Source organism: Chrysemys picta, chromosome 4 (assembly GCF_011386835.1).
Source record: "Chrysemys picta bellii isolate R12L10 chromosome 4, ASM1138683v2, whole genome shotgun sequence".
Lineage (NCBI taxonomy): Eukaryota > Metazoa > Chordata > Testudines > Emydidae > Chrysemys > Chrysemys picta.
The window spans coordinates 52851572-52877172 of NC_088794.1; the positions used below are offsets into that span (position 1 = coordinate 52851572).

The 25601-nt window shown below is 40.9% G+C and overlaps 1 protein-coding gene across 16 annotated transcripts in view; it reads right to left on the bottom strand.

Moving 5' to 3' along the window:
• Positions 1 to 1847: 1847 nt before the first annotated feature.
• HIPK3 (homeodomain interacting protein kinase 3) overlaps positions 1848 to 25601 on the bottom strand; it is a 145298-nt gene continuing 121544 nt past the window's right edge. For 9 of the 16 annotated variants that reach the window (XM_065592255.1, XM_005291529.5, XM_065592254.1 and 6 more), the window contains 8 exons: positions 22735 to 22856; positions 22396 to 22520; positions 22129 to 22287; positions 20768 to 21064; positions 18016 to 18156; positions 14803 to 15038; positions 14400 to 14527; positions 1848 to 5902 (listed from right to left, as the gene is read on the bottom strand). In XM_065592255.1, the coding sequence (XP_065448327.1) occupies positions 5426 to 5902; positions 14400 to 14527; positions 14803 to 15038; positions 18016 to 18156; positions 20768 to 21064; positions 22129 to 22287; positions 22396 to 22520; positions 22735 to 22856 (1685 nt within the window). In that variant the 3' untranslated portion in view covers positions 1848 to 5425. Of the gene's footprint in view, positions 5903 to 14399; positions 14528 to 14802; positions 15039 to 18015; positions 18157 to 20767; positions 21080 to 22128; positions 22288 to 22395; positions 22521 to 22734; positions 22857 to 25601 lie in introns of all 16 variants that reach the window. The other 7 variants (XM_065592249.1, XM_065592247.1, XM_065592251.1 and 4 more) reach the window with 1 other exon arrangement.

Consider the following 25601-nt stretch of genomic DNA (forward strand, 5'->3'; position numbering starts at 1 on the left):
CAGCTACTACTGCATCATCTTTATTTACAGCAACATATGCTATTCTTCAGTTTCCTAAAAATTTGTGGCCTGTTTACAGAAGCATTTATCCATGTCAGGATTTTCCCAGGTTGGTAACAGGTTTTGGCCCTTTGACTTTTTTCTGTCCTTGGCTGGGAGAGTCTCCCCTTTCCTCTCCTTCAGAACAAGGTTGGAGAGAAATATTGTGAGTTAATTCAAATAGTTTGCAACTCCCCTCTCTCTTTAGGATAGCGTTTCCCTATGGGGACTATTACAGTTTAGTGATGCCACAGCTTCTCTTAGCCAGGCCCTTAGTCAAGTAGTGTGGGCATTGTAAATCTGCCCTCAGCTTTCAACTACTAAGAGAAACTACTGTGCCAAAGCAGGTTGGCAAATGAAGTCTCCCCATTCCATTCTCAGTTGAATGGAATGAAGTTGAAGAGGAATAGTCCAGGAATGTCCTTAAAAATATCGTGGGCCTTATCTGGAGAGAACAGAGAGCTGAATAGGATGCCAATGTTTCCTTGCCTATGGGGAATATAATTCCTGTAAGGATGTGTGGTGGGATTCTGCAGCCCTTTCTGAATGCAGAAATAGGTTCACAAGGCGGATAGGAAGCTGAGAGACTTTCCTCCTGAGCAGGGTTACAGTGTCCAGATCATCACTGTGATTGGGTATACCACCCCTTTGAGTCCTGAAAGGAGTTACTTGTTACTTCCTACAGCAGGAAGCAAATGACCTCCTCCCTGAGTGGAGAAGACTTAGCAGACAGGGCTGGGAAACACTTGAAGCCAATTAGCCTCCTGTACCTACTGAAAATAAAAGAAATCAGGTAGGAGAGGGGAGGAACTCTCTGAACAGATTTCACACCAGCAACTAGAACAGATGTTTTTATTTTATTTTAATTCAGTATTTGAATTCTGATTTCAAAGAGGAGGGATATCCATACTTCTTGTTTCATCCTGGAAAGGGCTTTGCAAGCCCACCCTGAGGGAGGAGAGGGTTTGGAGTCTTAGTTGTCTTAACAGGCACAATAACCAAATAAACCTGTTGGGCTGATACATGGCAACTCTTACGCTGATAGCCTTCGTGCATATTGTCAAGCTCTAACTACAATTAGTTACATGTGGCTGAAGATTATTATAGTAAAATAAATGTTTTTCATGGAAATTAGCACATAGGATCTAATGCAAGGCTGGATTAAGACTATCTGGAGCCCTAGCACACCGTAACATGGGCGTGGGGATCCTGTGGCTCCAGCCCTGTGGCACCGACTCCTCCCCTTTGGTGATGGCTGGGGATCCACTCTTCTCCCAGAGAGGCAGGGGTAGTGGCATGAAGCTGCATTCTGCCTCTCATGAGCAGCCCCATTCTTCCTCTCATGGAGCAGGAGGAGTATGCTTTCCCCCTTGGGGGGGGGAGGGGGTGCAGAAAGGAAACTTAGTACTTACCCCAGTAGGTGGAGTATATCTGCTTGAGTAGGAGGGCCAGGCTCAATGCACTCTTCTGCTGCCACAGACCGAAATCTCTGTTGGGGTGGTAATGGTGGGCTACCCCCAAAACAATGGATCTTGAAGTTAATACTCTCTGGAGATGCATGGAAGTGCCCACATCTCTCATAGCTAAAGTCTCTGGCTGTCTGCAGATTCAGGCATTGGTTACATTTGGTTCACATTTTCAGACTTTCCCCTGAGAACCACGAGAGTCAGAAACATACTATTTTTAAATAAAGCAAAGCTTTGTGAATATATCAGAATCTAAGAGCTGGAGCCCTACACACTGGTTTTATAGTGCCTTAATCTGGCCTTGAACTGATGTCGTGAAAAATAAAAGCTGCCAACAACTTCTTTGCTGCAATATATATTTTAATCCAAAGTGAATCTCAACAGTAATACACCATAAATTCTTATTTTGACACTCACCAAAATAGTCACCTGGAAAACCCGCTTTTTGTGACAAAGTACAGAAGGCTTGGTCACATTTAAATCACTGAGAACTAGAGAGAAATACTATCGCAAACTGTAAGAGACATTACATCCATAAAATTTTTTCCCAGTCCTCGTATTGTAATATTGCACAGTGCAATTGCTACATGGCAAACTAGTGTAGCATAGAAACCAAAAGCAAAAAAAAAAGAAAAAAAAAGAAAAAGAAAAAAAAAAGCCACAAGTCTACAAATTGTTAAACAGTAACAATTCAAACTTAATAATCAAGTCTATATCCTTGGGTAGTTCTAAAACAATCTTCCTACCGCTTGCAGTGTGATTTAACTTTTACTTAACACAAACCAAGTTAAAATTAGAAATGCAGAAAATTTAAAAATTTAAACCAAAAGAATTAGTTAATACAGTAGCATAGCTGATTAATAAAAACACCCTGAATTAAAGTTAAAAACTCAATACAAGAAATTCATATAAAATAATTCACAAATTAAAATAGTATGCAAATATGCAATTCTGTAGTCATGCAGTGTTTTATTTAAAAAAGGCATTAAAACAATCTGAGGTGTATATGCTTCACTGATGAGGGATGACTGTTTCCACAGATTTAGGCACCAATCCTGAAAGCAGTTCTATACATATGGACCTTTGGCTCCTGCACAAAATCCCATTGAAGTCAATTGGACTCCACAAGGGTGCAGGAGCTCATTGCAGGATCAGTACCTCACAATCATTTCATTATTCAGAATTTAGGTTGTGGCAGAATCCCAAATATTTAGTTCTTTGAAATTCAAACACATTTCTATTGTTACAATATATAAAGAGCAGCAGGCTTAATTTGGGGCACATTTACAGTACATTTTTCTTGTGAATTTATAGGATTATATTGTGCCATACAGGTAAATGTGTCAATTTAACAAGCATATTAGCTTTACATCCTAAGTACAGTAAAAAGAAAGCACAGTAAATACATTAAAGCAATGGAGATTCCCATGGCTCCAAATAAAGAGAACACAGTAATTTTTATCATCATAATACAAAAGTCAATTAATCGTTTTGTGCTGGTGGTTCTTGGTGTGTCCACTGCCTGCAATGGAAATAACACCAAGAGAACTCAATTCCCAACACTAAGGTGTTAACAGAGGATAGGAATCTGCTAGAACAGATAGTACAAGTTTGAAGTATCAAGGTGTATGACGAATTTACTTGAGTATTTTCTTGACTCCATATATTTAGGCTTTATATATGTGCTGATAAGATTTCAAATTAATCAGGCTACTCTTAGTTTCTAATGTATACTTTAGATATACATTTATATTTGTACAAAATGCATAGAGTTGATTACTAAAAACACTGAATCTTGTGGGAAAAGTTAGGTTTCTTTTGCAGTGTGATTAAAAATGTACTGCTGGTATTGGTTTATGATATAACACTGTTGTATTTCAGTTTTTGTTTTTTAAAAAATAACATCAAATATAGGCACAGTTATTTCATCTGGACATTCATTAAATAAAACACTGCTTGTAGTAATGGAGTAAAGAAAAAAAATCTACCAGTTATTAGCTTATTGACAGAGTTAAACACAAATACTTTGCACTCTTATTCCAGTCAATGCTGCAAATATTGTATTCCAGAATATTTTTGTTTAAAAAAAAGTTAAGTCAAGCCTGCAAGATACAGCTTCTTAAGTGTCTACATAATGCAATATGAAAACATAAAAAATTAAGTTACATACATACATACATACATCCACTTATATGCAGTGATGAGCCCAAAGTTAATGGAGATAAAATACTGATGCAAATAACACCCCAAAATAACATATTCAATTAAACTTCCATCATTTACAATATAGTAGTTACGACACTCCAAACATAAAAGCAAAATAAAAATCAAAACCCCCACTTCTATTTCATGTAATTAGACTTATACAGAAATTAGAAGGCTAAGAAAGAACTAGTTAATCAACTAATTTCACAGCTATCTGAAGTGGCAATCATGATATAGCAGCTTATCTATGATACATTCAAGATAATGATACAATTTATTACTTACCCATAAGCTAACACACAGCCTGTTTAATACCTTCTTTAAATCCCATCTCTACACTACAGTATACTTGAGGTCTATGAAAAAAGTAGCTACCTTTTATAGGAAATGGATGATTAAGTCTTTGGTGCTGCAAAAGCAACTTCATTTGAACAAAAACAAAAAACAAAAAAGACAAAACTTTCTAGGAAAAAAATGCAAAAAGCATGTAATTTACGTCCCTGACGGAATGTATTAAATAAGCAAACACCCCAACAAGCTAAAACAAATACTATAATGAAAAAGGCTAAAATCTCTCCCATGCATAAATGAAAAATTGCACACAAAGAACTCACATCTTTTCAAGCTTCAATAGTAAATATTCTGCTACTACTTATTAAATACTGCATGGTTTGCTCAAGCTAAGATGAAATCACATCGTGAATCAATGAGCATTTTGCTTTTTCTTTCATAATCTAGTCAAAGTCATGCCTACTGCACCTCTAAACATGTTATTAAATCCAATTAGACAAACACTTTGAAAATATACTACTTAGATTGTATTGCAGTTCCATTTAACAGTATAAAATACTGTTTTGTGTTTATCACTAAAAGCTACTGAATTGACTTTTCTTAAGCACTACTAAATTCTTCTCTTGAAGCTAGATCATTCTGAAAAAATCAGACAGCAGAATTCAGCTACAGCAAAACATGCTGCCTCCTTGACAAGGAAAAACACCCAATACTAAAATCATACCACACAAAACCCCAAATGAGCATTACTCTATCAAAAAATCAGAAGATCTGAATTTTAAGTGCTGCAGTCCTCAACATGTATATATAAGTAATAACATTAACAACCTCAAATATTTAAGGCACTATGTGTGGGAACGGTTTACAATGCAGCTGAGATTATTAGGACAACAACATTTAAGAGCAATGTCTAGGCAACTCTTCTTTGCCCATGCAAAAGACACATGCAATGTGAAGAACAACTCAACTTTTTAGATAAGTGACTCAACATTTAAACACCAAGATACACAATACAAACATTTTACTTGTACACTGTACTGCTGACATATGTGCATCTGTTGCTCTAAATCTGTACACTGAATGGCTTCCCAAATGTAGACGTGTCTTGCACTAGTTAGAAGGCAATTTTATAAAAAATAGAAGGAGCAAAACTGGAATTCTGCTCCAGTAAGTCACCTGTCTGGAGTTACTATATAAGAAGATAATATGACCAAAGATACAAGTTATACCAAATGTGCAAAACACATTAAAAGTGAGTTTTGTTTTGTTATTTAAAGCTCAAGGTTGTTTAAATTGCACCCAAGTCTACATGATTCAAAAAATAATTCTCTTGTTGTGCCATGGCTAATTTTTATTAAATACCATGTTTCTTCTTAAATCAAGCGTTTATCATTGAGCTTCCTCTACATACTGTACTCGAGTTCTCACATAAATGGATACTGGCTGAGTTTTGTTGGACTCAGTGGAAATCCTGTGTAAGCAGGTGATGCTGCAATGTAAGAATGTGGTGGAAAAATAGGTTTGTACTGAGTCTGATGAATGGTTGGGGAAGGTAAAAGACGGGGATTTATGCCCACTGGGACTTGGTGAACTATGCCATTGGGATGAGCTATATTGTAGGTTGGATGCTGCAATATAGGTCTTGAGGTACATGAGGAGGCTAGGAGGTGGGCTACAGGTGCAGCAGTACTAAGGGGTGCAGATGATGGATATGGAAGAATAGCAGGCTGTCCTCCAAGGTGTGTACTTCCAGCTAAATGTGCATGCACCGTACTGTGATTTGGACTTCCATGTGGAAGGGAGAACGGATGACTGGCAACACCAGCTGGAATGTATGTCTGCTGTCTTCGATGACTGTAGTTTCCATTCCACTCCTGAGGCCCAGATCCAAAGTGCTGAATCTGTCCACACAGAGAAATTGCTATATGTTAATTTTGAAGTACAGATAGAGTATGAACTCAAACTGGAGAAATGTTTAAAATTAATAAACTTAAATTCTATAAAGAAATAATCAAATGAACAAATACAGAAAGTAGAAAATACTAGCTATTGAAATAGTACCACAAACAGGAAATTTGAAGGTTATAACTCAATGCAGTCCTCTTGCAAGACAAGGACAAAATGGTATTCTGTTTTAAACACAAGTACCATATATCACACAAGCAAGGTGATTATTCCACTCTGCTCAGTTGTGGCTTTCACACCTGGCAAACTGCACTCACTACTCACGAAGACGTACACGCAGTGTGCAGCGGCAGTCAAAAAAGCAAACAGGATGTTAGGAATCATTAAAAAGGGGATAGAGAAGAAGATGGAAAATATCTTATTGCCCTTATATAAATCCATGGTTCACCCACATCTTTAATACTGCATTCAGATGTGGTCTCCTCATCTCAAAAAAGATATACAGGCATTAGAAAAGGTTCAGAGAAGGGCAACTAAAATGATTAGGGGTTTGGAACCATATGAGGAGAGATTAAAAAGACTAGGACTTTTCATCTGGGAAAAGAGTAGACTAAGGGGGGATATGATAGAGGTACATAAAATCATAAGTGGTGTGGAGAACATGAATAAGGAAAAGTTATTTACTTGTTCCCATAATATAAGAACTAGGGGCCACCAAATGAAATTAATGGGCAGCAGGTTTAAAACAAATAAAAGGAAATTCTTCTTCACACAGCGCACAGTCAACCTATGGAACTCCTTGCCTGAGGAGGTTATGAAGGCTAGGACTATAATAGGGTTTAAAAGAGAACTAGATAAATTCATGGAGGTTAAGTCCGTTAATGGCTATTAGCCAGGATGGATAAGGAGATGGATGGCAGGAGAGAGATCACTTGATCATTACCTGTTAGGTTCACTCCCTCTGGGGCACCTGGCATTGGCCACTGTCGGTAGACAGGATACTGGGCTGGATGGACCTTTGGTCTGACCCAGTATGGCCATTCTTATGTTCTTACTATGGGCACCACAATAAAGGCACAACCAGTAGAAACAGGAGAGAAAATTTAGAGGGGAGCAGGAAAAAAAATGAGGAATGGTTTGAAAAATATCTGACACACACACAACTAGGTCTAGACTAATGATCCATAGAATAGTGGTTCTCAAAGCTGGTCCGCCGCTTGTTCAGGGAAAGCCCCTGGCGGGCCGGGCCAGTTTGTTTACCTGCCGCGTCCGCAGGTTCAGCCGATTGCGGCTCCCACTGGCCATGATTCACCGCTCCAGGCCAATGGGGGCTGTGGGAAGCGGCGCGGGCAAGGGATTTGCTGGCTGCCCTTCCCACAGCCCCCATTGGCCTGGAGCGGCGAACCGCGGCCAGTGGGAGCCATGATCGGCCAAACCTGGGGACACGGCAGGTAAACAAACTGGACCGGCCCACCAGGGGCTTTCCCTGAACAAGCGGCGGACCAGCTTTGAGAACCACTTTTATAGAAGATGTGCTAACTGTTTACAATATTAGAGAGAGACTATTAGTCTCATTAAATAAGAAGGATAGAACAAGTAGTAGTGGGCTTCAACTACAGCAGGGAAAATTCAGATTAATTATTCATATATTAATCAGTAAATTAGAAATTAATCATCATAGTAAAGCTCTGCAGTGGAACGGTATTTGTCTAAAGGTTGAGGAATTTGCAGTCTTTGCAATGGTCAAAGTTAGAATAAGATGATCATTTTAGGGCTAGTTTAGGATTAATTAAAATCAATCCTTCCATGATGAGGCAGGGGGATGTACTAGATAATGCGGAGATCCTTTCCAATCTGAATTATTCTAACTAATAATTAATAAGCCTCCTATCTGTATATGGCAGACTTTAATATTTTGTTTTAATATTTACTATAAACAGATAAGCAGGGTTTTGTTTTTAAATGCACTGCCCCTCCAAATACCTAGATGTTATTTAAAAAAGAGTTTTGCTAATGTAGCTACTGCCCAGAAGCTGGGAATGGGCGACAGGGAATGGATCTCTTGATGATTACCTGTTCTGTCCATTCCCTCTGAACCACCTGGCATTGGCCACAGTCAGAAAACAGGCTACTGGGCTAGATGGACAATTGGTCTGACCAGTATGGATGTTCTTGTGTTCTTATGCCCAAAGTAAAATAATTAAAATAACTTAAATTTAGTAAATGTAGTTTTCTATATTATCTATGGGCTAGATCCTGGGCTGCAGCAGACAGATACTTGGTGTAGCATTAAGGAAGTAGTAAATTGGCTTTGTAGCTCTTGATCCTTGGGCCAACCTCAAGGATGCTGTAAATTACACCCACTTACCCAGGGCCACACAAAACATTTCTGGCTGCTGAAGAATTGCTGGAGAAATGGAGATTAGTTACCTGTAACTGGAGGTTCTTTGAGATGTGTGGTCCCTAGCTGTATTCCACGTGGTGCATGTGCACCATGCGCATTAGTCCAGAGATTTTTAGTAAGCAGTGTCTGTTGGTCCACACATGTATAGTTTGTTCTGCTTTGAACTGAGGGCATAAGGGGTCATGCAGACTGATGCCTCTCCAGTTCCTACTCATCAAAAATCCACATATAATCTGCAGCAGAGAGGATGGAGGGCAGACAATGGAATATAGCTAGGGACCACATGTCTCAAAGAACTTCCAGTTACAGATAACTAAGCTCCATTTCTTCTTGGAGTGATGGTTCCTACGTGTAGTCCACAGGTGGGAGATTAGCAAGCAGTAGTCAAAATGGAGATGGGAACGAGGACGCAGAAGTGATAGCGGAATTTAACACTGCTGTCCCTACAGCTGTATCTGCAGGAGAAGACTGAACCAAAGCATGAACTCTTGGTGAAGGTGTGCAAGGAGCTCCAGCTGCTCTACATATCTCCAACATGGTAAGTTTCTCAGAGATGCAGCAGAAGTTGTCTGCACTTTGGTGGAGTGAACCCTCATCCGCTCCGGGGAAGAAATGCGGGCTAGTTGGTAGCCAAGAATAATGAAGCCAGAGATCCATTTAGAAAGTTTCGGCAGAGGTATAGCTTGACACCTTGATCTCTCTGCTATAGAAACAAATAGTTTAGGTGTCTTTTAATAGCTTTTGTTCTTTGTAGATAAAAGGCCAGTACCCTTTAGACACCCAAAGAACATATATTCCTCTATTCATCAGAAGCTTGTGGTTTGGAAAAAAAAAACAATTGTAAATGGATGGTTTGACTCATGTGAAACTCTGAATTTACTTTAGGGATGAATTTCGGGTGGTGGCACAGTGAGACCCTTTCTTTATGGAGGGTAGTATATGGTGGGTCTGCCATGTGTGCTCCCAGCTTGCTGATTCTTCTGGCTGATATTAGGGCAACTAGGAAGGGAACTTTCATTGAGAGATGGGACATAAAACCTGAGGCTAAAGGTTCAAAGTTAGGTCTGGTGAGAGATGAAAGAATGAAGTTGAGGTCCCACTGGAGTGTGAGCTTCACCAATGATGGGAAGGATTGAAGAAGCCCCTGCAAAAATTTAGTTGTTGCAGGATGAGTGAAGATAGTATGGCTGTCAACAGCAGAATGAAAAGCACTGATTGCTGCCAAATAAATCCAAAGGGAACTAAAACAGATACCCAGTGTCTTATGGGTAAGTAGATACTCAAGAATAGCAGTGATCCCAACAGATTCTGGAGATTGGCATTGTTAAGCCCAAGAAGAGAAATGCTTCCATTTAGCTGAATAACATCTTCTGCTAAAATCTTTCCTGCTTTGATTGAGAATGGATTGTACCCTTCTGGAACATGAATGCTGTACATCCGATGCCCATCCAAATACCAGGCCTTGAGTTACAGCGGTTCCGGGTTGTGGTGCCTGCAGGTGCCTTTGTGTTGCGTTAGCAGGTCTGGAAATGGGGAGATGATTATGGGCAGATGAGCTGAGAGCTTCAGAAGATCCATGGATCAGAACTGTCTTAGTCAGTTGGGAGCAATAAGGATGACTCAAGCACTGTCATGATGAATTTTCCATAGCACCTGTGATTTTAATGGGATAGGAGGGAAGGCAAATCTGAGGTGAACCCTCCACGGTAACAGAAGGGTGTCTGCCTTTGAGCCCGTGCTTAATGCTCCTGTAAAGCAATACAGGGGAAATTTCCTGTTCACCTGTAAAGCAAAGAGGTCCCATGATGGCATTCCCCACTGTATGAAGACCTTGTTCAGGACCAAATTGTGAATCTCCCATTCATGGTCTGCAGAAGAATGCCTGCTGAGACTGTCTGATAGGGAGTTCTGCTCACCTGGTAAACATGCTGCTGAAAGGGTTATGTGATGGCTGCTGCATCAGTTCCAGAGGTTCACTGGATGTACACACAGAGGGAGGAATATCATTCCCGCCTGCTTGTTTATTCAGAAGACAGCTGTCATATTGTCCAACATTATTTGGATATGCCAGGATTGGATGAGTGGGAGGAAGACATTGCAGTCCTGACAGACTGCTCTCAATTCTAGTAAATTGATATGAATCCTGGACTCCCGAAGTGCAGTATGATCATCCATATGAGTTCCCCAGCCTAAAAGTGCAGTATCAATAATGATGATTGCATTGAGTGTCAGTGTGAGGAAAGGGATCCCCATCCATACTTTCTCCACCAGATGAGAGTGTCCGGTAACTTGGACACAACAGTCATTTTGACACAGATATTGCCCTTCTCTGGTGAGTAAATGGACAGAAGCCAGCTTTGCAGACAATGGAGATAGATGGCAGCATGTGTCTGAGGAGGGAACAGGCAAGTTTTGACTGAAGTCCGTGGCCTGAAGGTGACCTGGTTTATAAGAGTGCCCATGGTATGCAATCTCTCAATAGATAGATAGGCTCTTGCTGTGGTCAAGTCCAAGGTCGCTCCTATGAAATGTATGGACCTTGTGGGGGTTAATGTGGACTTCTCGTGGTTGACACACATGCCTAGAAAAGGAAGTCGGTGAAGCAACCAATGGGACTTCCTCATATGACCTGCCTGTTGGAGTCAGATGTCGAGGTATGGAAAGACGATGAACCCATTTCTTCTCATCCAAGCTATCACCACTGAAAAAGCTTGTGAAGACCCTGGGTGCTGTGGCCCAAATGGAAGGACCCTGAACTGGCAATGATCTTGACCGAAGAGGAACCTGAGGAACCTCCTGTGGGATGGGTGAATATCTGTGTGAATATACGAGTCTTTCATGTCGAGATCTGCGATCCATGAAACCTCTTCCAGAGATGGAATTATTGACGCCAATATGACCATGCAGAATTTTAATTTTGGGGCAAATATAGTTAGTTGGTGTATGTTGAGAACGGGTCTCCATCTCCTGTTCTTTTTGGAACTAAAAAGTATGGAGAGTACAATCCTTTCCCCTGATGTTGAGGTGGAACTTTTTCTATAGCTCTCCGATGGAGAAAGGAGTCCACTTCTTACGGAGAATTTCCTCATGAGATTGATCCCTCAAAAGGAACTTGGAAGGAGGTTTGTGGGTAGGAGTTGACATACTCAGTCACATAGCTGCAATGAATAATTTCCAGTACCCATTTTTTGACTATTAGAGCCCTCCAGCTGCAGGCAAATTGGGTAAGGCGGCCTCCAAAAAACTGAGTGGGGGTGGGATGATGTGGCATCAATAAAGGGACGTGGGTCTCACCAGATCCGTCAAAACAAATTCCTTAGTTGAGGGTTAGAGTGAGGTGTGGCAGTGGATGTTGCAGGAAATGTGTGTCTAGGACTGTGGATCCTGTATCATTTATTTGCTGAATCCTGGCGGCATTGATAGCAAAAAGGTTGAGAAGATGGTCTTGCTCTGTATCCCTGCCTAAGATACTTTCTCTTACAGACAGTGGTATAGATGCCCAGTGAACGAAGAGTTGTCCTTGAGTTTTTGAGGGAGTGGAGAGACTCATCTGTCTCATGGAACAGATTAACTGTATTGAAGGGCAGATCCTGAATGGCATATTCTGCACCTCCCTAGGAAAATCTGAGCATTGTAACCAGGAATCTTTCAACGAGGGCCGTAACCATCCCTCTGGACGCAGTATCTGCAGCATCTAGTGCAGCTTGGAGGGAAATCTTGGTCACCAATTTGCCCTGTTCAATTAAGGACTGGAGTGGGCTCTGTTTTCCTGAGGAAGCTTGTCTTTAAAATCTAAAAGCTTTGTATAATTGGTGAAATTATGTTTAGCTAGAACAACCCGGTAATTTGAAATCCTGAATTAAAGAGAGGTGGAGGTGAAGACCTTTCTTCCCAGGAGATCGAGCCATTTGCCATTCTTGTCTGAGGAAGTAGTTTTTAGCAATTGCAGCCTGGATCTCTCGGTAGCCACTTGTACCACCAAGGAGTTAGGCAGTGGGAGTGAGAATAGAAACTCTCGTGCCTTAGGTGAAACAAAGAAGTGATTCTCAGCCCTCTTTGGGGTGGTAGCACAAGAAGCAGGAGCAGGCCACAGCCTTTTCACTGCATCCATGATGGTCTGTTGATCAGGAGGGCCACTCAACGGGGGTCCAAGGGCTGCAAAATCTCCAGTAATCTACATTGGGGCTCCTGAACTTCTTCAAGATGTATCTGCAGCTCAGACCCCACTCTCTGCAGGAATTCCTGCTATTGCATGAAATAGCCAGGCAGAGATGGCAAGGATGGGATAACTGCCTCATCTGGGGAAGACAATGAAATTGCTCCCAGAATCATTAGATCTCATTCACCTTCCTCCTCCCAGTACTCTGATGGGGACTGGTTGGGGATGGCCAGGAGATTGTAAATAAGACTCATGTACTGATCCTTGGTGCCTAGGGTAAGGATCCCAAGGGCCCCAGATGTGCCAGGACAAGGGATCAACTGGGAGGGGAGGACCCCATGGCACTGCTCTGTCTCTTAGCAAGTCACATCTGGCTGGAGGATGGAACCCCAATCTTCTAGTGCTTCTGTCCCAGGCCATCCTCTGTCTGGTAAAGTAGAGACTCCTGTAGAGCTTCTGATCCATTGGACTACCAGCGGAACCGAGGGTACCAATGATCAGGCTCACTAGTCGGAGAGGAGGGCAGCCCTGCAACCTCAGACTAGCTTCCTCATCTGGGGTAACTATGTCTCTGAATAAAGGCAAACCAGAGAGGAGGGATGAGTGAATGTAGTAGAGAGCAAAAGTGTCCTCCGGGGAGACACAGATCTCTGACTGCCCTGCTGGAGGCGGCCAACATACAAGGTGATCTCCACGGTCCACATCTGATTGGGGTCTCATGGCCTACTCCATCCGATTATTAAGTCTTAGCTCCCAACCCTCATGAGTTCTGGGAGGGAGGGAGTGGCAAATGCTGCATTTGGCTGAGATGTGAACCTTGCCTGGCCAGTAGAGGCAGCCCTGGTGTTCGTCACTCACAGAAAACGAGCAGGGGCAGGAAAAACAATTCTTGAACCCTAAGACTATGGGCATAATCCTAGCTTTCTGGGAGAATTTCCCCAGAGTGAGATAAAAAAACAACTCACTAAAGGCTATACTAAGTCTAAAAGATTAAAATACCAAAAACAATTTATAATATATTTACAGAATGACGCAATTGAGGAAGAAGCTAGAGACACAGAAGATTCTTACTCAGGCCATGCCGCAGTAAGAAGGAACTGGAGAAACAGCACTCTTTACCCTCGGTTCAGAGCACGAGGAGATCAACTGCTCATGTGCAGACCAATGGACACTGCGTACTAAAAATCTCTGAACTCATGTGCACGGTGCCACATGTATACCATGTGTAGAATACAGATAAGGACCTCACATCTTTAAGAAACATGTACCACGTGTGGAATACACATAGGGACCATCACTTGAAGAACAGGTCCCTTTTTTTCCTCAGCCATGCTCACTACATACAAAAGAGATAGTGAATTACAACTGGGTGCATCAGCTCTACCACATTCTGGGATTCCCCTCAACTAACAGAATTCTCAGCTGGACAGATATGCTGGGTTTCCAGTTGCTTTGTGCCACAGGTGAGGCACAAAGCAGATGGAACAAGATTGAAAATATGGCCCCACACTTAACTCCATGGTACAAATATTTTACCATTTGGAAGGAGGAAAGTGGTCAAGTATATATGATCATGTCTCAGGCTTTTTCTAAATTTAATGTAGGTTGTAACAATTTTTCCAGTGCTGTTTTTCCATCATCTTTACAAACTCATCTGTTCAATCACTACCATGGCTGCTAATTTAGGGACAAAGTGGAAGATATTTCTGACTTGCACAATAGGCTAGAGAAGCCCATTTTTCAGGATTTCAGCAGCTTGACTACAGACGTTGGGCATATTTTTTACTGACTTGAGGCCTGATTTTTCAAACATGTGGAGGAGCCGTAGCTCCCATTTAGTTCAGTGTTGCAGGTGTCCAGCATTTTTTAAAATCAGGCCCTCAACCTTAAGACAGTGAAACAGTTTTGAGCTGTGAATGAATACACATACCTGACTGAAATTTATAGGTTGCTGATGGAATGCTGATGTCAATTTTTGCTGACGGTTACTCACACCAGGAGGCTGGTTTATTCTTCCAGGGACAGATCGGCCTTTTATCAGCGGCTGGCATGTGTTATCTGGCAAATAAAATCAAATACTAGTACCAAGGCAAACCTTCAATGCTTTCAACTATTCAACTAGACAATAGTTGTAAAGTAATAAACCAAGAAACTTAGAAAACATTTTAAAAATTAATTTATGATTAAGATTTAATAATTTAGGTAAAATATATGATTAAATAAGAGGGAGGTAGCTTAAATCTTATGTTTTGTGCATATACCTATTGAATAGACTGCTCAAATTTCTGACTTACTCATTATTATAAAAGAGAACAACTACTAAATTAGTTTACCTGTATTCACCATCTGCTCATCTAAATTTAATCTGTTTTCTATTCTTATTGGTGGCACCACAACAGCGCAGACAGCGGGTTTGGTTTCTGGGTTAACCAAGTTTCTGGTTTCTGTATTTTGATTGGTGTTGTCTACAAAACTGCTTTCTACAAATGGACTGTCATGTCCTGAAGAGTCTGAGGTCGGAGAACCATCCACAGTATCACAGCCACTCTCTTGTTCGTCATCTGACATACTATTAAAAAATATATATATATTGCATTATAAGTAGAGTGTTCTTCCATTAGCATTCTTGTAATGTATGACAACGTTATTTACACAAAATAAGTATTTAAAAATAAAAAACTGCAGAAAGAAAATTTACATTTTAGTTATGTTAAGTGTCTAAAGTTAAAACCACACAAGCTGGGAATTCAGATGGAAGCTAAAAGTCTAAACTCATCTTCCAGTCTTAAATGACAAGTTGCAAGCAGGGGTGGAAAGGATAAGGTCGCAGTTACTTTGTTAAAAGAAATTAGCGAGGGTTATGGTGAGTTGCACATTAACCTTGCTCTAATAAATCCACCTAATCTATTTTAAGTTTTAAATTGTATTCCCACCACACACATGCACACTAATTACTTCATTTTCTTCCTAATTCAAAGAATAAAAGCCTCCCCATGGTTATCACGCCATACGCAGAGGAGGAAATACTTTATGAAGAAAAAATAATGCTTCCAAAAACAAGCCACAGGCCTAGGGAGATTGTGCAAGTGTCTATCTAGCCCAAAGAGATGCAGTGTTATATGTGAGGAATCAGGAGAACACTCCTAGCTAGTTGTTGGATCAGCCACTAGAGAGGAAAAACACTGATATAGGACGTTACATATTGTGACAGACCCAGACCAGTGGAGTACAGGAGTCTGGTAGAGGACAAATATACTGGTCACTGGATGAGTAGTTTTCTGTTCCCTGAGTGACCAGAGCAGGGGCTGCACTAGAGTAATCAGGAACCTACTAGAACCAGTTAAGGCAGGCAGGCTAATTAGAACACCTGGAGCCAATTAAGAAGAAGCTGCTAGAATCAATTAAGGCAGGCTAATCAGGGCACCTGGGTTTTAAAAGGAGCTCACCCCAGTTTGTGGTGGGAGTGTGAGGAGCTGGGAGCAAGAGGTGCAAGAAGCTGAGAGTGCTGCTGGAGGACTGAGGAGCACAAGCGTTATCAGACACCAGGAGGAAGGTCCTGTGGTGAGAATAAGGAAGGTGTTTGGAGGAGGCCATGGGGAAGTAGCCCAGGGAGTTGTAGCTGTCATGCAGCTGTTACAGTAGGCACTATAGACAGCTGCAGTCCACAGGGCCCTGGGCTGGAACCCGGAGTACAGGGTGGGCCTGGGTTCCCCCCAAACCTCCCAATTGACCTGGACTGTGGGTTCTTCCAGAGGGGAAGGTCTCTGGGCTGTTCCCCAACCCACATGGTGAATCTCTGAGGCAAGAAAATCCGACAATAAGTGCAGGAACCACCAAGATAGAGGAAGAACTTTGTCACACTATACAGGAATAGCCTCATTTTACATATAGTATTGCCAAGCACATAGGTTTGACAGATTATTTTTGACAATATTTAGGTTAAGAGGAAAAGCAGAGCCCCATTCTCAAACTATAGTCTGTAGAACAGAGTTCTCAAAACTGTGGCCTGTGGACCACCAGTGGTCCGCAAGCTCCATTCAGGTGGTCCACAGATAGTTCCCTCTAAGGTGCACGCATGGGTGGCCGCACATGAGAGAATGAAGGGCCACCCGCCTAATTAGTGGAGATGCGCAGGTGTGACTCCACTAATTAGGTGCCTGGACCCTGGAGAAGATGCACATGTAAGGTGAGGTGGTTGCCTTGGGGGGAATAGAGGGTAGTTGGGAGGGGACAGTGGGGTGAGAAGGGGGAGCGGAGAATTTGGGATGTGCAGGGCTGCGGCAGCCAGAGAAAGAGGTGACTTTCCCAGCTCCAGGGTAGTGGCTGCCAGGAAGAGACGACCCTCCTTCCCAGCCCCAGCTCTGTGGCTACTGTGGAGTGGGAGAGAGGGCACATCATCACAACGAATGAGGCTGTTGTCTGCAGGCCCCCTGTATCATTTGTTGTGGAAGTCAGAAGGTGTATATAAGAGGAATAAGGTGTGGGATGAGGCAGGGGATTGCAGGCAAAGAAAAAATGGTCTCATGGTTAAGGCTGTTGAATGCTGCCCTGGAAAACGATTCTATCCCTGCCTCTACTACATAATTCCTACACAAGGATAGGCAAGTCACTTAAACTAAACTTTTCACAGGTGGTCACTAAATGCATGTTTCTTGTTTTCTGGGTACCTGACTGGAGACCCTGGGGTCTGATTCTGCAGAACTGCTGAGCACCACTGACAGCTGCAGCTAAATCAATGAGAACTGTGCTTTGAACATATAAAGTGCTCTATAACGCTAAGTACTTTGAAAAAGTCAGGACCAAGGTATCAATCCAGGCACCCAAAATCAGTGGAAACTTTTGACCTTGTATACCATCTCCTTACCTCATAAGGGTGTTATGAATATAAACTAATGTTTGTGAAACATTCAGATACCATAGCGATGAGTGTCACAGAAGGGGCCATGAAGAAATTAATAATTTTGTCTTCAGCGCAGGGTTTAAATAGTGAAGTAAGGAAGGCATGGGGCCATACACTGAACGAGAAAACAAAATATTCAATAGCTTCTCACTAATTGAGCACCATCCATTCTGTGCACTGCATGAGTGAGGTACTATGGAAAAAACAGTATGTGATCAATTAAAGACTGTATTATAATGGATGTGCACAAAGGGCTGAATTAAGGTTGCTTAATTCTGGCATTTCCCAACTTTTGAGTGCTTGACTTTGCAATCAATGTTCTTCTAATGGAGTTTTTTGTGTGTATTTTTTTTTTTTAAACACACTGTATGAATTACTGCCATTCAGTTCAACACTATGAAGCCATTCAATGAGATGAACACAATTTATCAGGAACAATTAATAAACTAGCTATAGTATATAAATAATATATATCATTAACATACATATACATCTCTTAGAATGATATAATTTTTTCAAAACATAAGTTAGCCTGTGAAAGAGAGAGAAATCTGGCGATGTAAAATACAATGAACTAAAAATGTCAGGAGTTTCACTAAAAAAAAGCAGGCTTCCACTGTATACTGGAAATAACATAACTTTTTACCTGTTGGGTCTTTTGCAAGGGGATGGACTAGACTGGCCAGAGGAGCTGGTGCTCAAAGTGCTATCAGGGCTGCTTAACGAACATACACGGTCAATATTCATAGTGCTCTGGCAGGCTTCACAATCTAGGCTACCTTTACATCTGAAACAAAGAAAAAAATTAAGACAAAAATAAATACTACCTGTCATTTGGCATGTCATTCATTTCTTTTACACACAGCTCACCTTAAAGTAATAGAGACAGATCTTTAATATGTTATTTAGTATTACACTGTAAAGGGAATGGAGCCTATCACCCAAAAGATAAAAAGCAATGATTTTTATTTCTGCTTATTGTTCCACTCATACACAATCTAAAGTTTTTTGGGGTCCCTTTGGAAATTTTGACCTAAATTTTTAAACTCTGAAGCCTAAAGTAAGGCTCCTGAATCCATATTTAGGCACTTAAGTTGAAAAAATTTAAAGTTCAGAATTTATGAATCCCAATTCAGGTATTCCTGCAGATACACAACACCGTTTTAATTTTGGTGCCTAAATATAAATTAGGAACCTTAGGCAGTCAAAGTAAAAAACAAAAAAAACACTGGTCATAGCCCAGACCAAATCTTGCAATCTTTACTTAAGTAAGTCTTCTGCTGGCTTCACGAGTTTGTTTTACGAAGAACTGTAGGCTATGGCCCTAGGTAATTTATAAAAAAAAAACCCTCTGTACCATCTCTGCCATAGAAGTAGCTAATTCTTTTCATAATCCCCACAACATGCAATGAAAATGAAATGTGGCATAAGTGGGGAAAGTGTAGATGCAAGCATGAAAAAGATTTTTAAAGCAGTCCAGGGTATTTAGTCACATATCTTCTATTAGAATTAATTTGAGCTGTGTGGCACCCTGGACTGCCTTGAAAAACATCAACCAAATGTGTGTGTATATAAACAAACACACACACATATGCCTACATATTCAATTTGCTGTACACTATCACTAGGCTTGGCAGGATTTGATTTAAATGGATAGATGTTGGTAAACATCTATTTCAGCTGCCACTGAAATCAACAACAAAAAATATCCTTTGGTAAGGATTGGATGTCACTGGCCCTGCGGCAGCGCACAGAGCCATCTGCAACCCTGCTGTCGCAAGAGTGAACGAGTGGGCCCATGACAGCAGAATTGCAGAGGGCTTCTTGGACTGCCATGGGTCTGGCAACATCAGATCCTGGCAGGCAGAATGCGTAAGGAAGGTTGTTGACCTGATGGGTCAGAGCAAAGACCCTCTCCCCCAGCCAGGGTTGCGAGCAGGAGGACAAGCCCCCAGCCCTGGGGGAGGCCACCCTGCTGCTGCATATCTCTGACCATGCATAGGAGCCATTCAGTAATGGGGTGGCCTTCCCCACGGCCGTGGGCTCGTCCTTCTCCTCGCGGCCCTTGCTGGAGGTCTCTGCTTTGACTCACAAGGGCCACAGACTTCCCCTGAACTTGTGCCTGCATGAATCTGGTGTTGCCAGCCCTGCGACTGTGCAGGGAATCTGCAGCTCCACTGTCACAGCCCCACTCGCTCACCAGCCAGGAGTGCAGGGGCCATCCCCGGGCAGGAATGGTCAGTAACAGGGTGGCCTCCCCCAAAGCCAGAGGCTCATTGTCCAACTTGCAGCAGTCTCTACTCTGCCGGGCCAAGACTGCAGCCTCCATGCATCTTGTACCTGGGTGTCTTTGGCCCCTTGGCCATGCAGAGAGCTCCTTGCAGTCCCACTGTCAGTGCTGCACTAACCCCAACCCTACCCCCCCTTAACTCCCCGCAACTGTAAAAATAGTTAAACTGGGGGGATGATAAAAATCTATATAGTCAAAACTTGCAAAAAAAAAAAAAAAAAAAAACCCAAACCCCAAATACTGCCAAGCCTAACTACCGCCACTGAACATAAATGCTGGTATACATACAAACCTTATTTGGACTCAATTTACACATGGAAGTGAGTATTTTATATGTTGAATCTATGGTTTGTGTGCACAAGCAATGTGCAAAAATTATAGGAATTAATTTTACATAAAAAACTGTACACCTACTACAATCATATTTTGAAGATATGGCCCTAAATTTTTATCTTCTACTTGCCTGTTTACCAGTTTCAGAATCACAGCCTGAACAATCAGATGACATTAGACTTCCTCAAACTTATGTTTAAGGAAAAGCCCCTAATTCACAGCCGTAAGGAATGTAAGTGCATTCAAACAAAAATGACATCTTTTCTTTGATTCATAGTAATTTAATATGGAATAATTTATTTAATAACTTATTAGAGAAAAATCATTTTAGGATGGAATTTCTATTGCCTATACTCAACATCCAATTTCATACACAGATACATTTAATGCTACAGAGGAGGGTACGTATGAACAGTGCAAGCCAATATTAAGAAATAAAATCAAACATGCTATACCTAAGAATAGTCAATTTTCAAACTTTAACAACTCATCTACTATTATAAAAAGAATTCTAAACAGTCAGTCCCTGTTATGAATGCACTGATTGCATAGCCATGCAAAGCAGAATTTTACAAGTAGCCTTCAGTTCCCAAACAGGATACTGCCATGGAGTTGCCTTTTCTACCAAAGAGTCGGAAGCATATTAACTGCCATTGTGTCTAAAATCAAATACTGACTACACATAGTAGCTGAACTAGAGAATGTTGCTGTAATCGCTGCACACATTTCTTAGTATAGATAAGTTTAATAAAACTAGACTTATTTATAATCTTACTCTCTTAGTGAATGTCTTTGTCCTGTATCGTCTTCATCTGTATCACTACTGATGGTGATCACACTGACTGCTGGACTTGGAGAATCTGCAATGATGATAGCCTGGCGCTGTTTGTTTGAAACAGATGAATCAGGGTCCTGCCTGACAGATGTTTTGCAACAGTTCCTCTCCTGTCCTTCTGAGTTATGATTGTCCTGTGCTTCTATACAACTTACTCTCTTGACAGCCTTCACATTAATTATCTTTGGAGATATAAATGCTGAATTTTGGATATTGGTATTTTGTAACAGATTACTCCTGTGAAGAAGACACCTTATTAGACAGTTAGTAGAATCTTTGTAACATACTTGAAAACTTAATTCTATTCTTCTCCCCACAACTTAAAAAAGGCAAGTAGACTAAAACATCATCGTTACACATCCATGAATAAAAATAAACAGTAAAATGTAAAGCAGTGAAGATTCAGGTAAATATATTGCGTATGTGGAATTCCATAATAATGATGGCAAATTTTCCAGGTAAGTATTGCAAATAGCCAAATAGGATTGTTCTGGATGCTGCAATATAAGGTCCGAGGCTGGGTTTACCAATTAAATGGAATACAATATGCTGAAAGCACCATTCTCTGATAAAGGAAAGAAGGAATGAAGAAATGCTAGCTTGGACACTACAGATATTTCAGTCCTGATTCATTGGAAAGCTTCTCACTGACATCAATGGGCTTTGGATGACACCTTGTCATAGCAAACACTAGAAAAGGAGTCAAGTAGTACAACCGCTACCATAATTGTTCTTCATAGCCTTGGTTTCTCCATTACTAAAACATCCCATACCTATACAAACCACTTATGTAGTGATGGGGCACATTTTCTCCAGTGAGCAGCTAAAGAGTTTCTCGCTGCCAGCAAAAGAGACTATTCTTAATACTAGTCTAGCCATATTATGACTGCTATTATATAACTTCTATTTATTTTTAATTCTTTGAACCTGATGAGTCCTCATGCACACAGATTTAGGAACATCAATTAGGACTATCTCAATATATTTTTAAACCCTTCCCAAAGTCTAGTTAAGCACGTATGTAGACAAAGCTGCTAGTATCACAGGCGGAGAGTAGATCAAAGGTAAAAAAAGTTTATTTCCATTTCATGTCTCCCATCCTATTTACCAAAATACTTCAGAGAAATTGATACGGCAGCTAGCTAGGTGTTTATTTTCAAAAGGGGCAACAGGACAGTTTGAGTACAGTCAATGACCTTAATGAGCATGCATTATTCATATCCCTCTTATCCACTGTACAAAGGTTGTGAAGCAATGATATCAAAATCTACACCAAATAAAAATAATACCATTTTACCAACCTGTTCTGGCACAGTTTATTTCTCTTGGTAGCTGCAGGCTGTGGCCAGACAACATGTGCAATGCCCACACTAATTGGCTGAGTGGCAGACAAAGTTATTTGATTTAAGAGAGGCTGTGGCATCACTGAATTGTAATGGCTGCCATGAGGAATCACTTTCCTAAGGAGAGAAGAGGGGAGTTATTAGCTGTAAACTCTTCAACTCAAATCCATATTCTTGGTTATGCAAAAGTCCTAAAAAAAGGTGTACAACATTTTTTGGACCTACCCCCAGTCTCCAAATCTTTGTGGACCAGCCACTGGATCAGAGGCTAGAGTTGCAGTAGAAGGAGCCACAGGTGTTATTTGTTGCCAAGCAGGAATCAATATTTGCTGAGTTCGATTAGACCATGGCTGTTGTGAAGTAAAGTAGATTTCATTAAGTGGCAAATGACCGGTATTTATATTAGCTTCTTAAAACTCAGCATAAATATAAAACAGTGATTGAAATGGGACACTTTAAGGATATATCAAATGTAATCTTTACAAATATAAGTTTTCTTAAGTGCCTAGTAATATAAAATTTGTAATAGCCATTTTTAAAATACACAATTCTAAATGAACCAACCTGAGACAGGACTCCTGCTTGTATCTGTAGTGGCTGTAAGGTAGGGGCCTGTGTCACCAATGGAACTGTATTATCTACCCTTAATGAGTAACCAGTAGGCTTACTGTGGTTTGTAGGAATTCCTAATGGGAAAAGGAAAAAACAAATGAATTATACAAGCTTTAAACAAAATATTATGATATAACTTGAGCAAAATGAAAAAACTGATGAGATTTTTAATCAAACTACTCATTTTTCTTGCTATGCTTATAATTTAGTCATACCACTGATTTAGACTTTTCAAACTGGATTAATCAATGTGATTTATCTTAGAGGAGATTTTGTTTCAGTACCTATCTGTTCAAGTGTGTGTTACCGTAATTTGTGTAATCACTATGAGAACACAAACTATAGAAAGAACCAATTATATTTTATCCTCAGCAGAATGACTCATGCCAAAAGTTTTCTACAATGCTGAGAGTTTTACTGTCTATTACAAATTTCCTCAGTTGCAGGGCAGCCAAGCAAAAACAACATCGGGGGGGGAGGGGGAGATCAATGGCTAACTTCCCTGTACCTAAGGAGTCCCATGGAACTCAATCACTTCCTACCCGCTGACATCTTTTCTTTCCACAAGGTGTCCTTATCAATTCCTCTAGTTATGCCTGTAAGGAAACCACATACATGTGACCCCTTCTGTCCATAGGTGGCATATGTGTTTAGTTTGGGAAGGCTACTCCAGGATTGCTGGAAGCACCCTACAAGTGTGGGGCCACCGACATGCAGACTGTGGCCCCGCCCCCTGCCCTACCCCTCCACCCTGAGGCCCCACCCCACCCCTTCCCCCAAGGCCCTGCCCTCACGCTGCCTCTTCCCCCAAGATCCTGCCCACCGCTCTCTCCACTTCCCACTCCCCTCATCGCTTTCCCTTAAGGCAGGAAAAAAGTGAAGGTGAGCCACATCCAGTATTTGCGCCCTGTATGGCCAGCCTTTTTTATTTTGGGGAGTGTTAGCCTCCTCAAGCCTCTTATACATGCCACCCATGCTTCTGTCTGGTTTTAGGATCTTCTGTGGGCAATATTTGATTCTCCCTACAGTCCATAAAATCTTTCCAGGGGAGCCCATAACAGTCAACCACAACCTGCTTCTCTTGTGTGTGTCCTGGCACTGTGAGCTGATGCACACCTGAAATATTACAGCAAGAGCAGTCCAGGAAAGACACCCTCTCTAATGTTCTATGAATGTCTTAATGGCTTGTCATCCCTACTGGGCTTTACCTGACTCAGATGGTCACAGATAAAAAATAGTGCAATGTTTACTCCCGTCAATAATTTTCAGATGGCCTAACAATATAAATAGGGAGGGGGGTAGTAGTTTTTTATTTTTTTCAACAGCGTTTTCTAATAGAACAGTTTTCTTTCACTGCAGGTTCTACTGTCAATGAGAATATACTAATTTTGACTTCTGGTCTTGCCTTTTACATGACTCACACTATAGTCATTTACTAAGCCATACACATATGGATGACAGGAAACTACTGCCTAAGATTATAAATTCATTTATTCATTAAGAGTTTATTTTTTTAATCTTTTATTTCAATCCACCGAAAATCTTTGAGCATGCCACGTTGCTATACTAAGTTTTAACTGTTTGATGAAAGGCTTGGAATTTAAAAAACTTTGAGTAATTTCTTCCACCCAGCCAAATAGAGCAGCAGCCCCTTAACTGCCAAGAGCAGCAAGACTCAGCACTTAGGATATTCTACACAGCAGTCAAATAGGGAATGATGAACAGCACCAAATATTGTTAACATTTCTCTCCCATCACCTCCACACCAGAAACTCAGCTTGTCATGTGGGTCTTGAAACCAATATGTTTGTTCCCGCCCATTCAAGCTATGCCTAAATCAGGACTCTAATTCAGCAGTTCAGCACACAACTGAGAGCAGGCAATGGAATCCAAAGACAACTATTTTTCCTGTACTGTCTCCTTTTCAATATCCAATGTATTAGGTATTACTAAAATAGTAACATGAATTTAAAAAAAAAAAACCATGTACCATTAGCGGATAATAAATTACTTACCTATAATTAGTATACTCAGAAGGAAATAATCTGTGCATAAAGTTATATGTTTGGCTCAAATAGTCTATATCATTTTGGACTGGTGTACTCAAAGCTTTCAGAAATTTCTGCAACCCAGGATAGAGGCAACAGCCATGAACAACATTGTTGGTAATACCTGCTGGCTCTATCTTTATCTTAAAAAAGGGCAAGTTTTCTTGGGCTTTGAATTTAAGCAGAAAGGCTTTTCCTCAGCCTCTGTCTATCAGGGTCTCAATGACTTCCAGCTGGTGAGAAAGAATTAAGCAGGACTTAGGATAATTTACAAAGAACACCTTAACACCTGCAGCTTTCATAATGATTTCATTTTCCCTTTCAAAGCCTGGCCATTTTTCAACAAGAACATGTGCCCTATCAATATAGGTGCATTGCAGCAATGGGTAACCTCTTCAGAGAAAAGACAAAGATGAAAGAATACAACCAAACTGAAATCCAACACCCAAGTGTCACCTAAACCACCTTCTCTTCTCCATAGTTGACAGTGATTTGAGATAAGAAAGACAGTTCTTGTCAACACAGTTTATAGCGGATGGGTTGATTTTAAAAAATACAAACAGCAAAAACTAGAGTCTCTTCACATAAATATCTACTACCAGATTCCAGATACTGTCTAATACAAGTCCTTCAAACAATAAAACCTCTGTTTACATGATGTGTATGTGCTTATTTAGGGAATAAAGCCTAATCTGTGTTCTTATATACATGTACAAAGGTACACATCCCTGTGGTATTCCAGTTATTTTCTAGTCTGCCTCAGAGGAAGTA